The sequence below is a fragment of the Gobius niger genome (genome assembly GCF_951799975.1).
Source record: "Gobius niger genome assembly, chromosome: 10".
Lineage (NCBI taxonomy): Eukaryota > Metazoa > Chordata > Actinopteri > Gobiiformes > Gobiidae > Gobius > Gobius niger.
In genome coordinates, this window is record NC_136861.1 from 32,464,080 (window position 1) to 32,482,545 (window position 18,466).

At 44.4% G+C, this 18,466-nt stretch overlaps 1 protein-coding gene across 1 annotated transcript in view; it reads left to right on the plus strand.

The window, feature by feature from the left end:
* LOC306969136 (voltage-dependent T-type calcium channel subunit alpha-1I-like) overlaps nucleotides 1-18,466 on the plus strand; it is a 460,402-nt gene that overhangs the window by 384,626 nt on the left and 57,310 nt on the right. Inside the window, 9 exon segments of the mRNA XM_079564736.1 lie at nucleotides 413-564; nucleotides 2,622-3,094; nucleotides 4,607-4,808; nucleotides 7,217-7,317; nucleotides 10,228-10,351; nucleotides 13,258-13,326; nucleotides 13,448-13,626; nucleotides 15,588-15,714; nucleotides 16,004-16,129. Of these exon segments, the coding sequence (XP_079420862.1) occupies nucleotides 413-564; nucleotides 2,622-3,094; nucleotides 4,607-4,808; nucleotides 7,217-7,317; nucleotides 10,228-10,351; nucleotides 13,258-13,326; nucleotides 13,448-13,626; nucleotides 15,588-15,714; nucleotides 16,004-16,129 (1,553 nt within the window).

Here is an 18,466-nt window from a genome sequence, read left to right on the forward strand (position 1 = left end):
AAGAAGCAGAATGTCAAGGTAACTGCTTTTATTAAAGTATTGTTTGAAATGTAGTATTTGTACTTTTACTCAAAAATGAAGTCAATTACTTTGATTGACCACCACTGAATTCGTTTTTTTGATGCGCGTGTTTCTTGTAATTCACAAAACTTTATCTAACTTGTACCAATTTAATGATATTTTCCAAAAAAATTGAAAGTAAAATCATCAGTTATTTAATCTAGTTTACTTTGGGATCTACAAGGTCCTCTATCCCGTCCAGCACTGCCACAGCACATACACAAAAACACAGTTGTCATGTTGCCTGGCATCAGACCATAAGAATGATCTCAAACCCACTTTTGCAACACAATTACTTGTCTTTACCTTCCTTGGTTTATTTAATTTATTCTCCACCTCCGTGTTGTTTCAGACCCAAAGATTTGCACCCTGACGCCCAACGGTCACCTGGACATGTCGACCCTGAGCCCCGGTCTGTTCCCTGGGGAGTGGACCTATGGGCTGGGATCCAGGAAGAACAGTGTTATCTCCCTGGGCAGAGCCAATCTGGACCAGAGAGCTGTGGTAAGGGCTGGCCTGATTTATGTGCTTTCAAAAAGTTTGGAAAAGTCGCATGTCGGGAGCTGAAGGAGACGTACATGTAATGCTCATTTTGGTTCAACTTCAGGTTTTAACATAAAAAACATTCACCAGGAAAAAAAAGGTGTTTTTGCACTGATTAAATGTGTCTCAATAGATTTATACAGTAAATTGGAAATTCAAGGGCCACTGTCTCGAAATGGAAATGAATTTTGCTTTATATTATGAATTGTTGTACGGTAGGGCTTGAACCACAACAGATTTTTAAAGGTTGACTTATGGTCAGGTAACAGACTAGTCAACTACTCTGTTAAAGCATAACTAAGTAACTCAAGCCCCTAGAGGCCATGAGCGCCACTGCAGGTGTCTTAGCATTTGGCGTTTTTTTACTCATTACTTGTCCGTGAGAGTAAATACTACGCTGACAGAAAAGACAAAGGAAGAGAGGGATATTGTACATCCAATTACACAATGAAGATCATTTTTTTCACTCAAACTTGGCTGTAAATACTGTTTAAGTGGCGCTAGCCCGCAGTTAGCTTTGCCCGTTAGCCTGTTAGCTTCTTCTTCGTGATTCCATTAGTGTGTGCTGGGCCCTCCGACCCAGAGGCAGCGAAGTTGCAATTGTGGTTTTCTGGCCAGAGTGACCAGGGGGAGATAAAAGACCCTCCAATCATCCCATTAACACTTGTATTACCCCCAGAGGGACTACGGAAAGGATTTATTAAGGTAAACAAGTTACTTAGTACTGCTTTAGAGCCCGAGGTCTATAAAAGGGAATAACTATTTTGTCACATTTTGACTAAAAAGTTTTGTCGTCAAAATCGGACGAAATAGGTAAGTATGTATAGTGTTTTCTAGTTTGAGTCCGACAGAGTATCAGTATCAACCAATAAAGAAGAAGATCTTTATTTATATAGCGCCTTTCACAGACATGGTCACAAAGCGCTTTACATGAGACAGTTGTACATTCACTCCATACTCGGTGGTGTAAACTACCTAATAAACTCTATTTACATGGCTTGTTAAGATTGCTAGTTGCTAAAGAAGTCTCTTGAGATGAGAGGTTCTCAACACTATGAAATCCCAGTGCAGGAACCCTTGTTTGCAATGAAAAACTGCTGAAGGACCGAGCTTTTTAGCCTTTTATTTTTGATGTTATCCCCAAACGTTCTAAATTTCTGTTTTCAAATTTTTCTGCGTTCATGACTGCAGAGTTATTTATTTTTTTTTTTTTTTTTCAAACAACTTAAGGCGAGACATTGCAGGTGAATAGGGAAAAAAGTTAAATTTACAGATATCAATTTGAAACTTTTGCTGTCGATCACTGGCATAAATGTGAGGAAAAAATACATTGCAAGTTTTCTGTCATTTTATCTTTTCATATAAGAACAAGGTGTTTTATGCCTAAAAATGCCCCAAATTTCCCATCTTTTCGGCGACGAAATCTGAATAATGGATAGAGCTACATTCAAATTTATGGTTTCATTTTATTGATCAATGAGTTACAAAGACTTTTTCAGAGGGGATTTTGGATTTCTTGTTTAGTTTTAAAATAAGCTGTTTTTTAGTTGAAAAAAATGTAATTTTCGCCTCATTTTTTGACATTCAAAACTCAATAAATGGGGCTAGGGATTAAATAATAAAAAATCCCTCTGAAAAAATCTTCCAAATATTGTTCAGTCCAAGGCTGGAAAATTTGAAGTCTTTAGGTCCGACTGACGTGGACATAGTGTCGCCACAATGACAGAAAAATGTGTTTTGAGAAAAAGGCCCTTGAAATTGCATTGTCCCATATAAGTCTATGGGGGAACATTGAATCAACCCAATATTTAAACATGTTATTGTGAAGATTAGGTGTATTTTTGGTTTCCGGGTAAAAGCTTATATGTTCAGAGACCAATTTGGCCCAAAACCTGAAAACTGAAAAAAAAAAATAGTTTTGCCTGTAGTGTCTCCCCTTAAATATCAAATTTCCACATAATAAAACCTAAATATTTAACAATAAAAATGTAAATGATACGCCCTCTCCCTCTCCACAGTACCCAGGGCGAAGCTACCACAACTGGGGCCGCGCGCTGCACCCTCACCCCCATCACCTCTGGGCCCGCCGCTCCAGCTGGAACAGCGTGGGCGGGGTCAGACCCTTCTCCGCCTCCTCGCCCTCCTCCAGCCCCGGCTACACGCCACACCCCACGCCCACCTCCACTCACAGGCCCTTCTACAGCTACGGCTACTGCCCGGCCGGCCTGGTGATGGGCGGGAGTCTGCGGATCCGCGGGCCCCGCGCCGCCTCCTCCCCGCACCGCCACATCCAACACGGCCGACCGGACGACGACGAAGAGGAGTCCCTACTGACCCCGCCCTCTCTCCATCACCTGTCGCCTCCTGTCTTATCGGGGCAGTTCGGGCCTAGGAGAGACCGGCGGGCGCTGTCTTTGGAACTGCCCAACCTGTTGCAAGTGCCGGATCTCGCGCTAACGACTCTGCCAGATCAGCACCCCTACGGTTACAGGTGGGTCGGCAGGCAGGTGTGCACGGGCCATTTTGTTTCATTCGTTTTTCACAAACAGTGAAAGGGGGAGCGAATGAAATTGAAACTGTAGCTTTTCAAAGTGAAGGTGTATGCTAACAACAACTAGCCTGCTAGCTCACAGTCAATGAACATTCGTTTTCATTACTTTTTTTCCCACGCAAAAGGTCTTCTTTCAAAATATTTGTTGCAATTCCATCCATCCATCCATTTTCTTCCACTTGTCCGTTGCCGGGTCGTGGGGGCAGCTGTTGGAGCTGCCCATATCACATTGCACCAGCCCCTTATGGTTCCTCCTGCAGGTGGTGAGTCCACGGGAGGACGGCTTCACGATTCTCAGGCCTGTTGGTCTCTCATAAGGGGCTTCTGAACCGCTCTTTGTCTGACCCGTCACCTACGACCTGTTTGCCATGGGAGACCCTACCAGGGGCACCAAGCCCTGACAACAGAGCTCCCAGGATCATTCGGGCGCTCAAACCCCTCCACCACGTTAAGGTGGCGGTTCCAGGAGGGGTATTTGTTGCAATTGAAAGGACAAAACACATTTTACTTCCACTTTAGACTTTTTATAGGACTAGATGCAAGTTGACGTTTTTATACTCACTACTGCCACCTCAGGTCTTACACGTAACTGCAGTTTCTATCATAAGCTCGTGCATGACGGCACTTTGGACCTGAATTAACCACTTTTTGAGGGACAGTGCAGGATTTTAGAAAATACATAATTTTAATATTTTTAAACTCCATCTAGTCCCTTTAAGGTTTATGGAAGTTAGATTTAAATGCTTGTGTTGACTGTTAACTTTTAAATACAGCTTTTAGACTCTGAAGCAAACTTTATTGTCCTCAATGTCTCCCACTGCATCTGCACATGCTTCTAGGTTCAAAAGAAATTGAAATGTCTCATAAAAGGCAGAAATCAAGCATGTTTACTTTTGTTACTATTCACTCAACTTTTACTTTTATGTGGAAAATGTATTGAAAAGTAAACTTGTAGAGTCATTTTAGTTGCAGATGCAGCAACATGGATGATCCTTTTCTCTGTTTCAGTGCTATTGTAGAGCCATTTCACATTTTCATGCCAGAGATCTGCTGAATCCTGCATAGTTTTTTCATAGAAACATACAAAGAGTTTAAACTTCACAGAAAGAAAAAGGGCAGAAGCTCAACAATACATGAACTCACTTAAAGCTCAGGATTGTATTGTCATCATTCACATAAAGACATTTGAACACAGCGGTATGTTTTTTTTTAAAGTTAATATTAGTCTACGGACCACATTCGATCCCCAAGTCTTTAATAGAAACCCTTTGACTTCAAATGCTATTTTGTCCAAGTCTGACTATGTAGACTATTGTAGAGGATGACTTTCAGCACAAAATATCATCGCAAATAGCTGCTTTTACGGTACAACTTATGGAAGCAAAATATATGAAAGTCCCAAAAGTGATTGAAGTCCTTGTAACTACCCACGTCTGCTTCTGCTCTCCACAGGCAGACGAGCTTTTCCGGGGACAGGCTGCACCAGGACTGCAATGGGAAGACCCCCCTGTCCCAGCTCCCACACACATCTTCACGACACCACAGCGAGCAGCCAGGCAGGAGTAACGTCCAGAACCAGCTGAGGACAGATGTCTTCCCTCAGGTCAACACGCGCAGCAAGAACCGGGATGACATGGACGACGACATTGAATATGTGAGTGGAGAAACGCGGGGCATACACTGAGCGTATGTGCAGTCAGGGTCCGTCTGCCCTGACCAGCATGTTAACTCAAGTGACATCTCATTCTTCATCTACGGGGTTTAACTCTGATGTCGAGCCACCTCTTCTGGGAAGGCCGTCCATATGGTTTAGGAGTGTTTCTGTCGCATTCTTCCAGAAATGCATTCTTGTCTCACACTGTGGCTGGACGAAAAGGCTTCCGCTCTAATTCATCCCAAAGCCAAAGGTGTTCAGTTGGGTTGAGATCAGGACTGTGTGTGCAGGTCAATCAAGATCATCCTCACCAATCCATATCTTTGTGAACATGGCTTTATCACTGGTCATGTCGAAACAAGAAGGTGCTCTTCCAAACTGTTCCCACGAAGTTGGGAGCATGAAATTCTTCAAACACTCTTGGCATTTAGAGTTCCTTTCACTGGAACCAAAGAGCCAATCCGAGCTCCTGAAAAACAACCCCACACCATAATCCCCACCTCCACCAAACTTTGCACTTGCTCATCAGTTTACCTGACAGAGAAGCGAGATTTGTCACTCCAGAGTACGCTCCACTGATCTAGAGCTGTTGGCGTTGTCTCGTACACCACTATATTTGATGCGTTGGTTTTCACTTGGTGATGAATGGCTTGGACGGGTCTGCCTGACCATGGAAACCGCTGAACCAATTCCTTGAAACTCTCTTTACTCACTGTTCTGAAGGCCAAGCCATGTTTGGAGGTCTTTAGCGAATGACTTTGCAGAGAGTTGACGACCTCTGCACACTTTGGGTGAGCATTTTCACATAAGAAAAATGTCACAGTTATCTTTGCTTCGAAGACATATCTAGTCACGAGTTCAACCTAAAGTTTGTTACAAAGATTATATTTCAACGTGCCCATCCATGCTGCCTTCCGCTTTATCCGGGGTCACGGGGGCAGCAGTCTCAGCAGAGATGCCCAGACTTCCCGATCCACACACACCTCCTCCAGCTGTTCTGGGGGGACCCCGAGGCGACACCAGGCCAGCTCGGAGACATAGTCCCAACACCGTGTCCTGGGTCTTCCACGAGGCCTCTTCCCACTAGGACATGCCTGGAACACCTCCCGCGGGAGGCGACCAGGAGGCATCCGAAACAGATGCCTGAGCCACCTCAGCTGGCTCCTTTCCATGTGAAGGAGCAGCGACTCTACTCCGAGCTCCTCCCGTGTAACTGAGCTCCTCACCCGATCTCGAAGCTACCCTGCGAAGGAAACTCATTTCGGCCGCTTTTATTCGCAATCTTGTCCTTTCGGTCATGACCCAAATCTCATGACCATAGGTGAGGGTGGGAACATAGATCGATCGGTAAATCGAGAGCTTTGCCCCGACTCAGCTCCCTCTTCATATGTTTCAACAAGATTTAAGAAAAATCACTTGAGTGCCCTCTGTATACTTAAATATGTTTGTAGATTGCTCACCAAGCCCATGTGGAAATATAGAAAGCCTTTGGGGAGACAGTTGAAGAGGACTCGAGAGATTTCAGTTGGAGATTCTTCTAGTCTAGGGCCTTTAAAAAACGAGGACACTTCCTTCCTCTGATATATCATGCGACACAATCCTGGACAAACAGATCGGGGCGCTTCAGCAGTAAAATAATAGATTCTTTTTGAGATTATTGGCAGCATGATGTCACATTGCCAACATCTCCTCCAACCTGTGTGATTTGTTTCAGTTTGCTAATATGTTTATCATCCCCTGCTCAAATGCTTTTGTCTCGCGCTTGCTCCCGCTATCACCTGAGCCTCTCGGGAATCCCGCGGTTTTTATTGTAAACAGTTTGCATATGTGGAAAACAAGGTTAATTAGAAGGCAGTGTTTAGACAGCAGGGGAGAGCGCCGCGCAGATGGTGGCGTCGAGAGGCGCTCCCGGCCCGCGCTATAGAAGTGTTTCTGTTTTGTTAATAATTTAAACTCCACGCAAACAGGCGGAGGGAGTGCGGCTCCGGCTTTTTCAGTGGTTTCTGTCTGACTCAGAGAGAGCTTATGGTATGTGTTTAAAGTTAGATTTTATTTTCAACACACTTCAAGGCCATATTAGCCATCGTTGAGCTTTAAGAATTTACTTTCCTCATTAAAAATCGCCCCAGGTTTGCTCTCTTCTCGGCAACACAATACGAGGAAAAAATAATGTTCGATAATTGCTTGGAATATTGTGGTATCTTGTTCGAGTCAGACTCACTTAGGACTGGCTCAAGTTAAAATGTGAGATTGAATATGAACGGAGTTAAACTAAACATGAAGGAAAATGTGTTCAACTTCTGTGTCTCAAAGTCTCAAAGGAGGAACGACTTATTCAGAGGCCTGATCTACTTTTCGATATTAAGGCTTTACTTCACAATACAAATGCTTTTTTTTTTTCTTTGCAGAGTCTGTGCTTCCGGATCCAGAAGATGTTGGAGGCTTACAGGCCAGACTGGTGTGAATCCCGCGAGGACTGGTCTGTCTTCCTCTTCTCTCCTCGGAACAAGTGAGACTCCCACCCGCATGGTTGCCTTTTTCCTTTAGGATTTTCAGTGCTATCAGTCTTGGTGTACAGCCTGATTATTTTGGGCTTTTAGGGAGAGTTTGTATTGTTTTCCTCGCCAGGGGGGCCGGGCTTAATTGCGGTATTTTAAAAGGCCACAAAACATCAGCAGTTATGCCTTGTCTCTTCATGTAAGTGAAAACATTGGTGGTGTATTAGGTGTAGTCGTGTTTTGTGGGCTGTTTTCAAGGGCTAGTTTTGTTCAGGCTTTTTAAACAGCTTTAAGACCATTAAGCTTTGATATTATATTTGATATTTTAGAACAGAAAAATGTAGTTATACGATGCAGCTGGAGGGGACCAATGGGCGAGGAACGTCCTTCTGTATGGTCCTTATGGCAGGGAGCTGACATTGCTGTAATACCCTGGTGGCCAGGGGCGACTCCAAGAGACACAAACGTGCCAAGAACGGTTTAAAAGCCTGGCTCCAAATTGTTTTTCTTTTTCTAAAAATCGCTTGGACCCATGTGACCACGCTGGGGTGGGTGAAATATCTTTAACCACGCTTGTTTTTTTTGATCAGCCCGAAAATTGGAAGCATTTTCAGTACATTGACTGGGTCCAGAGCCTGTCAATCAAGCTCTGGAGCTCTGTGGAGGCTCCGCCCACCCCACGAGCGCAGGGCTTCCCGCCTTTTTGCCCTTTTAAGGGACAGGCTGCGTAGGAGGAGACAGAGCGGCCATTAAGGTTCACACACGACTAGGCCTGTCACGACAACAAGTTTGAAGTTCGATATATTGAGGCAGGAAAGTATCACGATAAACGATGTTATTGACTCTGACGATACTCGATAACTCTCAGGCATAACAATGACAGTAAACCTTTGTTCTAAAAGTGCATCATATATCCTACAATACCACACAGGCTGCAGTAAACATGAAACATAATGAAACATCAAAGTTTTACAAAGAAACAATAGGGGGAAATGCTAGTAAATCAACAGACCATAAATATCGAGCCCAAAAAGATATCGTTTAGCTGTGATTCACTGAACGATAAGTCGATATGCTAATTATCGTGACAGCCCTACACACAGGACTCAGGAACCTTTTTCAATGAATGGGGCTGAATGGGACCCACTCATCTTTATTATATTATATCTATGGAGGGGACGCACTGCTGCCTGCTACTGCTTTGGTGAAAGAGTAAGCAATTAGTATTGACTCGCCGCGGATGCCATGTCTATTGTTTTGGCAGAGTGTGGTGACGGCTTCCGTGTCTTGGGGAATGAAGTCCCGCCTCTTGGTGCGTGATTGGACCGATGTGGGTAAAATAGTAGAATGATAGGCTTCGAGGAGCTGTCCAGACGGTTCTTCTTTTGAACAGAAAGGAGGAGTGTCTGGCAGGCCAGGCAAGATTTGATCAGTTACCGCCAGTGGTGGCTGGTGATGTAAACTCTAGTTGAGGCGGTTGCACACTGTGTTCGTTCTGGATAATCTGTGTATTTTATTGTCAGATCTAAACGCATTTACTGCCGCCTGTCAGACTAAAAAGAAGCGTGTAACCACATATCAGCAAATACCCACGGAATTGCCATTACAGACAACTCTTATTCCCAGAGCATCAGACTTATATCAAAAGTTTACTCACTAAACAGCAGTCAAACAGCTACATATGGAATTTAAACAGCTGACTATTACCTAACAATGTATTTACCCAAAGCACAATGATATGCGAGCATGAAGGGGTCGTTTATGTCCTGCCTAAGTTAACAACATCACTGAACCCGGGACAGATGTGAACCGCAGTGTAAACATCGCATCCTAACGTCTGTTCAGCCTCATTGAAACTCCATAAACACACAGCAGCTTCTCCACTTCATCTTGTGTCAGCGAAAAGTCCTTTTGCGTTTTTCGTCCAAAAAAAAACTAAGAATATCCGTATGATGCACTGGTATTATTAGCTAGTTTCCCATAGTGTTTACAGAGACCACGTGCAAGTGAAAGTAACCAATGAAGAGTCTTCAGTGAGAGCCAAGTGTACTGTATGTGTGTATGTGCTGGAGGCGGGACTGTGCGGCACTGACATCTATCGATCACTGTCATATTCATGTGTGTCGTACATTCATGTAGTCATAACTAGTCCATGTTTTTGTTTTCGTGGTACACCACCAAGGAATTCTTACATTCTACTGTCTCAATCTTAAACATTTGGCTTTTTAGAATGTTATAATGTCATGCGAACATAAACCAACTGTATTGCAAACACCAGTAGCAACCAAGCATGCTAATCTGAGTCTGACCATGAGCAGGATTGGATCAAAGACTAACGAAACATTAGAACAACCTTTTTGTCCGTTTATGTGACGTTTTTTAGTATGAGTTTTGACTTTAAATTTGGAGTTATATGTCCAGGTTCTCTGGACTCTCAGACATGGATTATTCCGTGATGTTTACCGGAGTGTGGGCTGGCTTTTTTGAGTGCAGAAGAGTGACAAACTGAATATGTAGGATTATTTAAACGGTAATGAATCAAGTCGCTACTCAACATATGTTTACGATGAGGAGGATACACGTTATAACATTGTATAAACCTCATTGTTCTGTCATTGCATGTAACACTGAATGTCTCATTTTCTGCTCGTACCTGCATAAATAATCTCCGCCCTCTCTCTCCCTGTCACCCTCCAGTTTCATCTCCAACCCCGCTCCACCCCATCTCCACCACCGCAGCAGCAGAACCGTCAGCGTCTTCAGCCCCTCATCTTCACCACCACCAGTCTTTCACCCGACGTCTTCCCCCGCCATTCGACTATAATCATCTCACTCGTCTGTCTGTGTCTACTCACGTCTTTCCTGAATTAAGAATAGGTTTCATTCTTTCTTTCCTTTATTAACATTCGTGTCTCCTCCAGATTCCGCATGGTGTGCCAGTCCATAATCGCCCATAAGCTGTTCGACTACGTGGTGCTGGCCTTCATCTTCTCCAACTGCATCACCGTGGCTCTGGAGAGGCCCAAGATCCTGCAGGGGAGCCTGGTAAATCGCTCTCAAACAAACACTCGGCCGGTTCAGGGGGTTTTGTGTTCACCGCGGGAGCGTTTAAGTTTGAGTATGATGTGGAAAGGTAGATAAAGGTTTAGTGCTCCGGGAATGTAGAGAGAGGAAAGGTACAAGAGCTTCAAGGAAATGTGCTGTTCTATTGTGTTCATGTATTTATTGATTTTGAAATGTGGTGTAATATTTGTCATATTTTACGTATTTATGTACATCAGCGGCGTCGAACTGGTTTATGTCGTGGGCCGAAATTTAGCCCCTATGGCGGGTGGTGGGACACATGTATGTAAGTAAAAGACTGTGGCCTCATAATTAACAACATCTCACACCTATCACGCTTTATCAGCCTGTGTCACATGTTTCTCAAAGTGCTACATAAAGTCATTATTCATTCAGCCACAAACGCCCTGGGGAAGAGTGACCATTTACCACGTGGCTACAATATGCTGTTTATATCCTGATCGCTTATTATGTCAGTGCCCTCTGCTGGACACTTGTAGAATTATTTCCCTTTTTTAATTTAAGCTGCCCCCTAGTGGCTGGAACGAGCATTCTGGTTATTTGTTAAAAATCCATAACTCCGCACAGGAATGGGCTAGATCAGGGGTCACCAACGTGGTGCCCGCGGGCACCCAGGGGCCCTTTGGGGCATGTCCAGTAGCCCTTGGGACTTTTTCTAAAGTGTAAAACACTTCATTTTCTTGAATCTAATTCTTAAAATTACAGTTATTTCGGTTCTTGTGACTTGAAATAAAGCTATTTTAATATAATATGGGGTCAATATCCTATAAGTGAACAGTGTACGTTTAAGTCTTTAGGATTTGTTTTTTAACTGGTAGTCCTCGAACAACTTAATGCTCTTAAAGTAGCCCTCAGCTGAAATAAGGTTGGTGACACCTGGGCTAGAGACTTACTTTTTTTTTTGACATGCTCAGGAATTCATGCCCCTCAAAGGGCCACATTAAATCATCTCACAGGCCACATGCGGCCCACGAGCCTTGACCTTGACACATGTGATGTGCGTCATCAGTGTTGGCAGCAAGTCAAACTGTATGCCATTTTGATGCCTAAATACTGTATTTTGAATGCCGCACATTCAAAAAATCCTGCCTTTCATTTCGTAAGATTTGTACATATTCAATCAAATGGGAATGAGGGGAAATTTTGAGATTCAAAACAACTTTTTAGCAAAAGATTTAGTCAAATTCAGTCAGAGCTGCAGTTTAAATAGTTGACAAAAGTCCGCAGTAAAGTTGTTTTTTGTGGGTCCTGTCTCTAAGGAAAACTCATATTTTCTCAGAAATGTTCATTCGATGCCAGTTTGAATTATGTACTTAACTCTACTGACACTGAGACACGTAACCATCAGAGTGTGAAGACATGAAAAATAACAAAAAAATTCACAAGGAACGTTAGAAGTTTGTGCTGGTGAAATCTTTCCTGACAAAAACTCTGTTTTAAATCAAACCTGGTCAGATGTGTTTCGTTTTTTGAGAATAACCTCCTGCACACACGGCTGCCGGAAAGAAGCAGCTGTTTGGAGGAAACTTGTTGCCTGTTTGTCAAACTGCTGCAGAATTTCTCTGGCTTTTCAACAGTGCAGAACGGAAACATGTTGCTTAAAGGAACAGGCCGGCGTTTTTAAATACTGAGAAATGTTCTCAGTTACTCTAAAAGACCAAAGATGTTGTCAGCATTTAGCCTCTCCTCCTCTCCTCAATTAGCCCTTTTCCACCAAGCTGGTTTCGGGCCGGTTCCAGCTTCAGAACCGGTTCTTTCATTTTCCACTGAAAAAAATTCTGGCTCTTGGTTCCAAAAACTGGTGCCGGTTGGGAACCAGTTTCAAGCTGGACCAAGAAACGAGCACCAGTGATGTCAGCGGCTGGGGGTTAGTTAGTGCTAACTTCCTAAAAAGGGAGAAATGGAGAAGCCAAAACAGTGGGGAAAACTATCTGCTGTTTTGCTTTGTGCTCTTTAGCTACAGCTAAAACAAGACGGAGCAGTTAGAAAGAAGAAATGGAAATGTTTATGGCTGCTATCACAGGAGCATAAACTTTTTTTTCGTGTGTATTTTATAACCAGAAGTGGCTGTAGTAAAATGTTACTATCCATGTTTTATGTGACAGTTGACTTCCCAAAGCCTTGCTATGGCAATAGGCACAATGCCAGCTCTCATTCTGGGGGAGAGCCAAGTCAGTATGGAACCAACCCGGCTCCAGCACCAGCTCTGAACCAGCACCTTGGTGGAAAAGCCCTATATGTGGCCAAACTGGGATGAAGTTAGAAGCGACCAAGCTCTTCGTTTTCTCTATTTAAATACAGTTACATGAGTAGTTACACAAAATTAAACATGTAGTAATATCTTTATATTTACACCTTATTACCTGGAGGTCAAAGTGCTCCGCTTAATTTTGTGTAACTAGACTTGGGTCGTGTAACTGCTCATGTAACTGTGTTTAAATAGGGGAAACGTGGAAGAGCTTGGTCGCTTCTAACTTCACCCCCGATTGGGTCCATGTGAATATGCAGGGAGAGGCTAAATGCTAGCAACATCTTTGGTCTATTTGTTTTTATTGTCCTCCATTTTCCTTACTGAGCGATAAGTCAATATAGTAATTATCGCGACAGGTTTGATCTGTGATTGGATTGATTTTTTTTTTTAAGTTATTGGAGGAATGACTGGCTGTGCAAAGGATTCAAAATACTCCTGATTTTAAACAGAAAGTTTTGTGGACTATAGCTGACTGGGCTAGTTATTTAGATCAAATAGTAAATCTAAGCTGGTCAAAGTTTTTCAAGACGTGTTCACCAATTATTTGTATCGTATCGTTTTTGCTTTTGTTCCTTTCCGCTCCCGAGCCCTGTTTGACATGTCTTTTCGTCTTCAGGAGAGAGTGTTCCTGACCGTTTCCAACTACATCTTCACCGCCATCTTCGTGGGAGAAATGACTTTAAAGGTAAACCCTCATCACCGGCCCCTCCCATCCGTCGCCATCGAGCCTTGAAATATGATCCGAATAGTTTCAACTGGACAGAAGACAAATTCGACGGAACAATGGTGTATTCTCGTCTCCGCAGGTGGTGTCCATGGGCCTGTACGTCGGGGACCAGGCCTATCTCAGGAGCAGCTGGAACGTTCTGGACGGGTTCCTGGTTTTCGTCTCCCTGATCGACATCGTGGTGTCCATGGCGGGCGGGGCCAAGATCCTCGGCGTCCTGCGGGTGCTCAGGCTGCTGCGGACGCTGCGCCCGCTCCGGTACGGGCACGCAGGGATAAGAAGGGAGTTGGGGAACAGGGGCTTTGACGATACTGAAGGACGGGCTTGACATTAGATTTGGTCTGTGGGTAATGTCGTCACTCTAACTGTGGCGGGTTAGATTCATCCAGTAGATTTTAAAGGTGCATTATGCAACTTTTTTTCTAAAAAAGTTAAGTTGATATTAGTATTTGACCTTCCAGTGACCCAGTTGCTGCTTGTGTGGCTAACATAGTGGGCCCTAAGACGCTCCAAGATCAATAGCTTTAGGGTTTCTGGTAGTTTTTTTGTTTTTTTTGCATTTAGAACATAATACCGTAAATTCTCTAATACTGGCCTGTATTCCATTAGCAGCCGGGTCTCTAGCAGAGGCCGGGTTCGCGGCTGGCGGAGGCAAATTAAAGCCGGTCTCTAAAACAGGCCGGGGCTTTTATTAGAAACTATAGCGGTAGAAATATTCCCCATGTTAGGAATTTGTCTCATACTGGTGTAAATGAAAACTCATGTGCAGGAAGTAAACAAACGGGAACCCGGGCCCATGGGGGACGCTGCGGAGGAGCTGATCCGAGCGTAACTTTGACACAGATTTAGCCACCTTTAAAACCTTCAGTGACTATTTGTGGAAACAGGGCAAACAACAAATGTTGTGTGACCCTCCAGGGTTTTAATAAAGTCTCCATCGCGTCTTCAAAGCACGTCCAGCTGCTCCGAGTGCAGGTCAGTCCCACGCCTCAAAATAACTCCTCCGATCAGCGCGAGCGTCTCGTCTTCTCTCGGGTCAGTCTCATGATCAATCACAAACACAAACGCTCCGTCTAAACTCGCCTTTTACGCAAGATAACAACAAATAATCCGGTCCGCGGTAAAAACGAAACAGAAACCTGCAGTGACATTGATGTCAAAGCTCCGCTAACAGCAACGAAACACTTCCTGTTGTCCCGACAAAATAAAAGGCGTCAATGCTCCAGCCGCTGGGAGAGGGTTTGAAATGTTAATTAATAAATGAACCTAATATTTTAGGTGCAAATGGACACAAATCTCGTTTTTCTTTGTTTTCCTGGTCGTCCGTTTGGTGGCCTGGTTCCAATAAAGGCCTGGTCCTAGATGCCCTTGAGTAAATAAAGGCCCCGGCCTATGTTAGAGCATTTACGGTACTTCCATTTAAAACTAAGTTTAGAGTGCAGAGCTTTTTTTCCCGCAACCCATGAATGCCTCAGCCTCAAGGTGCTGCTTTGCTTTTTAGTCATAAGGAGGAAAAAGACCTGACGGCTCCCTGTAGATGTTGGATTATTAAAGCAATACTAAGTAACTTGTTTACCTTAATGCTGTAAATCCTTTGCGTAGTCCCTCTGGGGGTAATACAAGTGTTAATGGGATCATCTCCCCCTGGTGTCTCTGACCAGAAAACCACAAATGCAACTTCACAGCCATTGGACCAGAGCAACCAATACACACTAATGGAATCACAAAGAAGAAGCTAACAGGCTAACGGGCAAAGCTAGCTGTGGGCTAGCGCCACTTAAACATTATTTAGGATTTATGTATGAAATATGAGTTACTTAGTACTGCTTTAAACAAACTGACATTTCATGAGGTCATGAGGTCAATTTGAGATCTTTCTGTAAACTTCTAGCATAATGCCTAATTGTTAGCTGCTAACTGTTGCGGCTGCTGTTTTGCGATCTCTTCACATGTTTGTGTTTACATGGTGGGGGGCAGGTGAGGGTGGGGCGTGTGGTGGGGGGTGGCCTGTGAGGTGAGGGAGGTGCGGCGCTGGTCTCCTTCTGCAACAGTGGCGAATCCAGTGGTCCGGCAAAACAGGATCGCTTAGAGTAGCTTTAAAGTAGTGGCAGGTGACTAAAAGAGATAGTGTCAAACTGGGCCAAAGGAGAAAAACAACTTTATTCAGTACTAGTGAAAACAGCACGTACAGAACCTTGATAAGTGACTGTTGTTGACAGGGTGATCAGCAGAGCTCCAGGTCTGAAGCTGGTGGTGGAGACCCTCATCACGTCCCTCAAACCCATCGGGAACATAGTCCTCATCTGCTGCGCTTTTTTCATTATCTTTGGCATTCTCGGAGTGCAGGTAACTTTAACTCATCACCTTCCTGCTTTAGAGTATTTATGTTATATTTTACTTGCATACAGCTGCTGTTGGTGATTTATTTATTGTTTCATTTATGTCTTTTTGCCAAGGCTTTGTGGGTAATTTGTGTTTATGCATTATTTTAATATAATTTAAATGTTTTTGCAGAAATTGTAAGCATAGTGTTTGTTTTGCAGTTTATACCTCATTATTTCTGCTCTTCTTTCTATAAATACAAGAAACCCTGTATCTGCTGCAAAGTGAAAAGTGTGCCTTTGTCCCCTGACAGCTTTTTAAAGGCAAGTTCTTCTACTGCTTTGGCCCAGACACCAAAAACATCACCAACAAGTCGGACTGTCTGGAGGCCAACTACAAGTGGGTCCACCACAAGTACAACTTTGACAACCTGGGACAGGTTTGTGTGACTCACTCCATTTGTTCCCTTTCATTCTGTCTTCTCTCTTGAACCATTGCCACAGTAACTCTGGCTGACACCAGCCTCAGGGGAAGGTGGCCGGCGTGTTGTTGACGACGCGCTCGGCAGAGATCATAGCTGCAGCGAGACCATGGTTCACTCTGAGACCATGGTTCACTCTGAGACCATGGTTCACTCTGAGACCATGGTTCACTCTGCAACCAGCACTCGGAAATATCAGCTCGTCTTCGGTCGTACTCACTGGTCTGTGTTGAGATATTTACACACTAGGCTTAGACTCCGAGTAGTCTCCATGTGCGCGCAGTCTCAAACTGTTGTATCACGGACACTATTTGTTGTCCTCAACCGGTGAGACATTTCTGTGACGTCCCTGCAATGTCTCCAAGACCTGTTGGATACCAAGGAGATATGGGGCCAGATCTTGTGACTGGCGAAGTCTGTGCGCCACTCTAAACACAACGTGGTACACGCGCGATCTTGCATGTGGCGCTAAAGGCTGCGCCACTGGGGAGAGGGCGATTTAAGAAAAAGAGGCCGACTGAGGCGTGGTTTATTACAAGCAGCACTTGGAGCCGCTCTTCTGTGGCAACCTTCACATTATGTTCCATTGCGCTGCCTTGTCTTCTTCCTTAGAATCGACGTCAAATTGAAAACAAAAGTGAAATTGCCTTGAAAAGTCTGTTTGAGCGTAGGATACACACGGCTTACTTTCTACAGTAGATCAACGCACACACTCCTAACACCAAAACAACAACAGTTTTCCATAAATAAACCACACGTGCCTCAAGTGCCACAACACCAGGTCTAATCTGTGTTTTAAGGAGACATTTACAACATGTGTCAGTCTTTACCTCCTGATGATGCTCCTGTAGCCACAGCTCAGTCCAAAAGAAAGAAGCGCATTTTACAGGGAGCATAGCAATTCATTTATTTTTTTTCCAATTCAGCCGCTCCAAAAATCCTGCAGCTGTTATGCAAATGTTCCAATACGCTACAGTTTTCTTGCAACTGCTGCGTAACTCTGCAACTCCTCCGCAGCCGATATAAACAGTTTCTGATCAGTTAAATCCTGTACATTTCGTAACTTTGCGCATTGAACGGTGTCCAGCGCGAGGCTGCTGCCTCTCTGTCCCGCCCGCTCAGCTTGGATCTGCAGTGAGTGTCTGCAGCAGCGGAGGGTCAGTTTTATTTCTTAAATCTTTATTAAACATTACGCGCTGCATCACGCATGTTACGCGTTTACAGGAGAGCCCCCACACCCCCGCTCGCAACCCACCGCCTTCCTCAGGTCTCGGGAAAGCACGGGGAGGGGGCGGCACCACAACATCGCAATGCGAGTCTGTCCCCCCCTCCTGTCCTGCCCACTTTTTGCGCCAGGTTTGACACTGAAGATTGCAAGGAGCGCCACCCGTCTGCGTACTCGTCTTCTCTACAGCCTGCGCCATGAACCACAAGATCTGGCCCATGGAGTTTCTTTGAGAAAAGAAACTCCAAATAGTGTTTGCAATGTTGCCACTCCGCTGAGATCTATCCCTTCCGTTTTCACTGAGACTACATGGAGATTCGCCTCATCTCCAGGGGACATCTCAGATCCATCCTCATGACCAACTTGAGTCTCCAACTAGTCTCTAGGCCGGTGAGAGAGGCGCTTTGTATGCGCGCAATCAATCCAAGTTGCGGATTGGCAGTTTCCGCAACTCTCCTCCGGTGAGACGGGCCCTTAAAGACTGATTTCATGCCCAAGTGTGGCACTTTTTTTTTCAGATGTCGTCACCCAAGTAAAAGAGATCATCCTTGGAGCAGATCTCCACTCTCCTTTTCACTGCTCTTTCATCAGCCACAGACAAAAGCACACAGACACACGGGGCCAACTAACTGTGTGCACGGCTCAATAGTCAGCGTGAGATGACCCCGGCCTGTCTGCCTGTTCACTTTGGACTCTGTAAGAAAGTTTAGATGGGAATGGAGAGATAGAAATGTGCTGCTGCTGTTGGGGGACTCTCTTAAATCAAAGCCTTGAGACATATGTATGTGCGAACAACGGGCAACTGCTATTTCTCTCCCGCGGTGCTCTTGGTATAAATTTGGCATTTATCTCTGTCTCACTGTACGACACATCGTAAAACCTTTCCCACGCCGAGTGATCTTTGTCTCAGACGGCCAAACTTCTGCAGTTAACATTTCAGTTTAAATGTGCCTTGAGAAAAGACTTGTTTTACATTTAGATTCTGAAACGAAAATTGCATATCTCATCTGAATTGAAGATTCCAGTTTTGGATCCACACGGCTGAAGTTTCATTGAGCGGTTTGACCCAT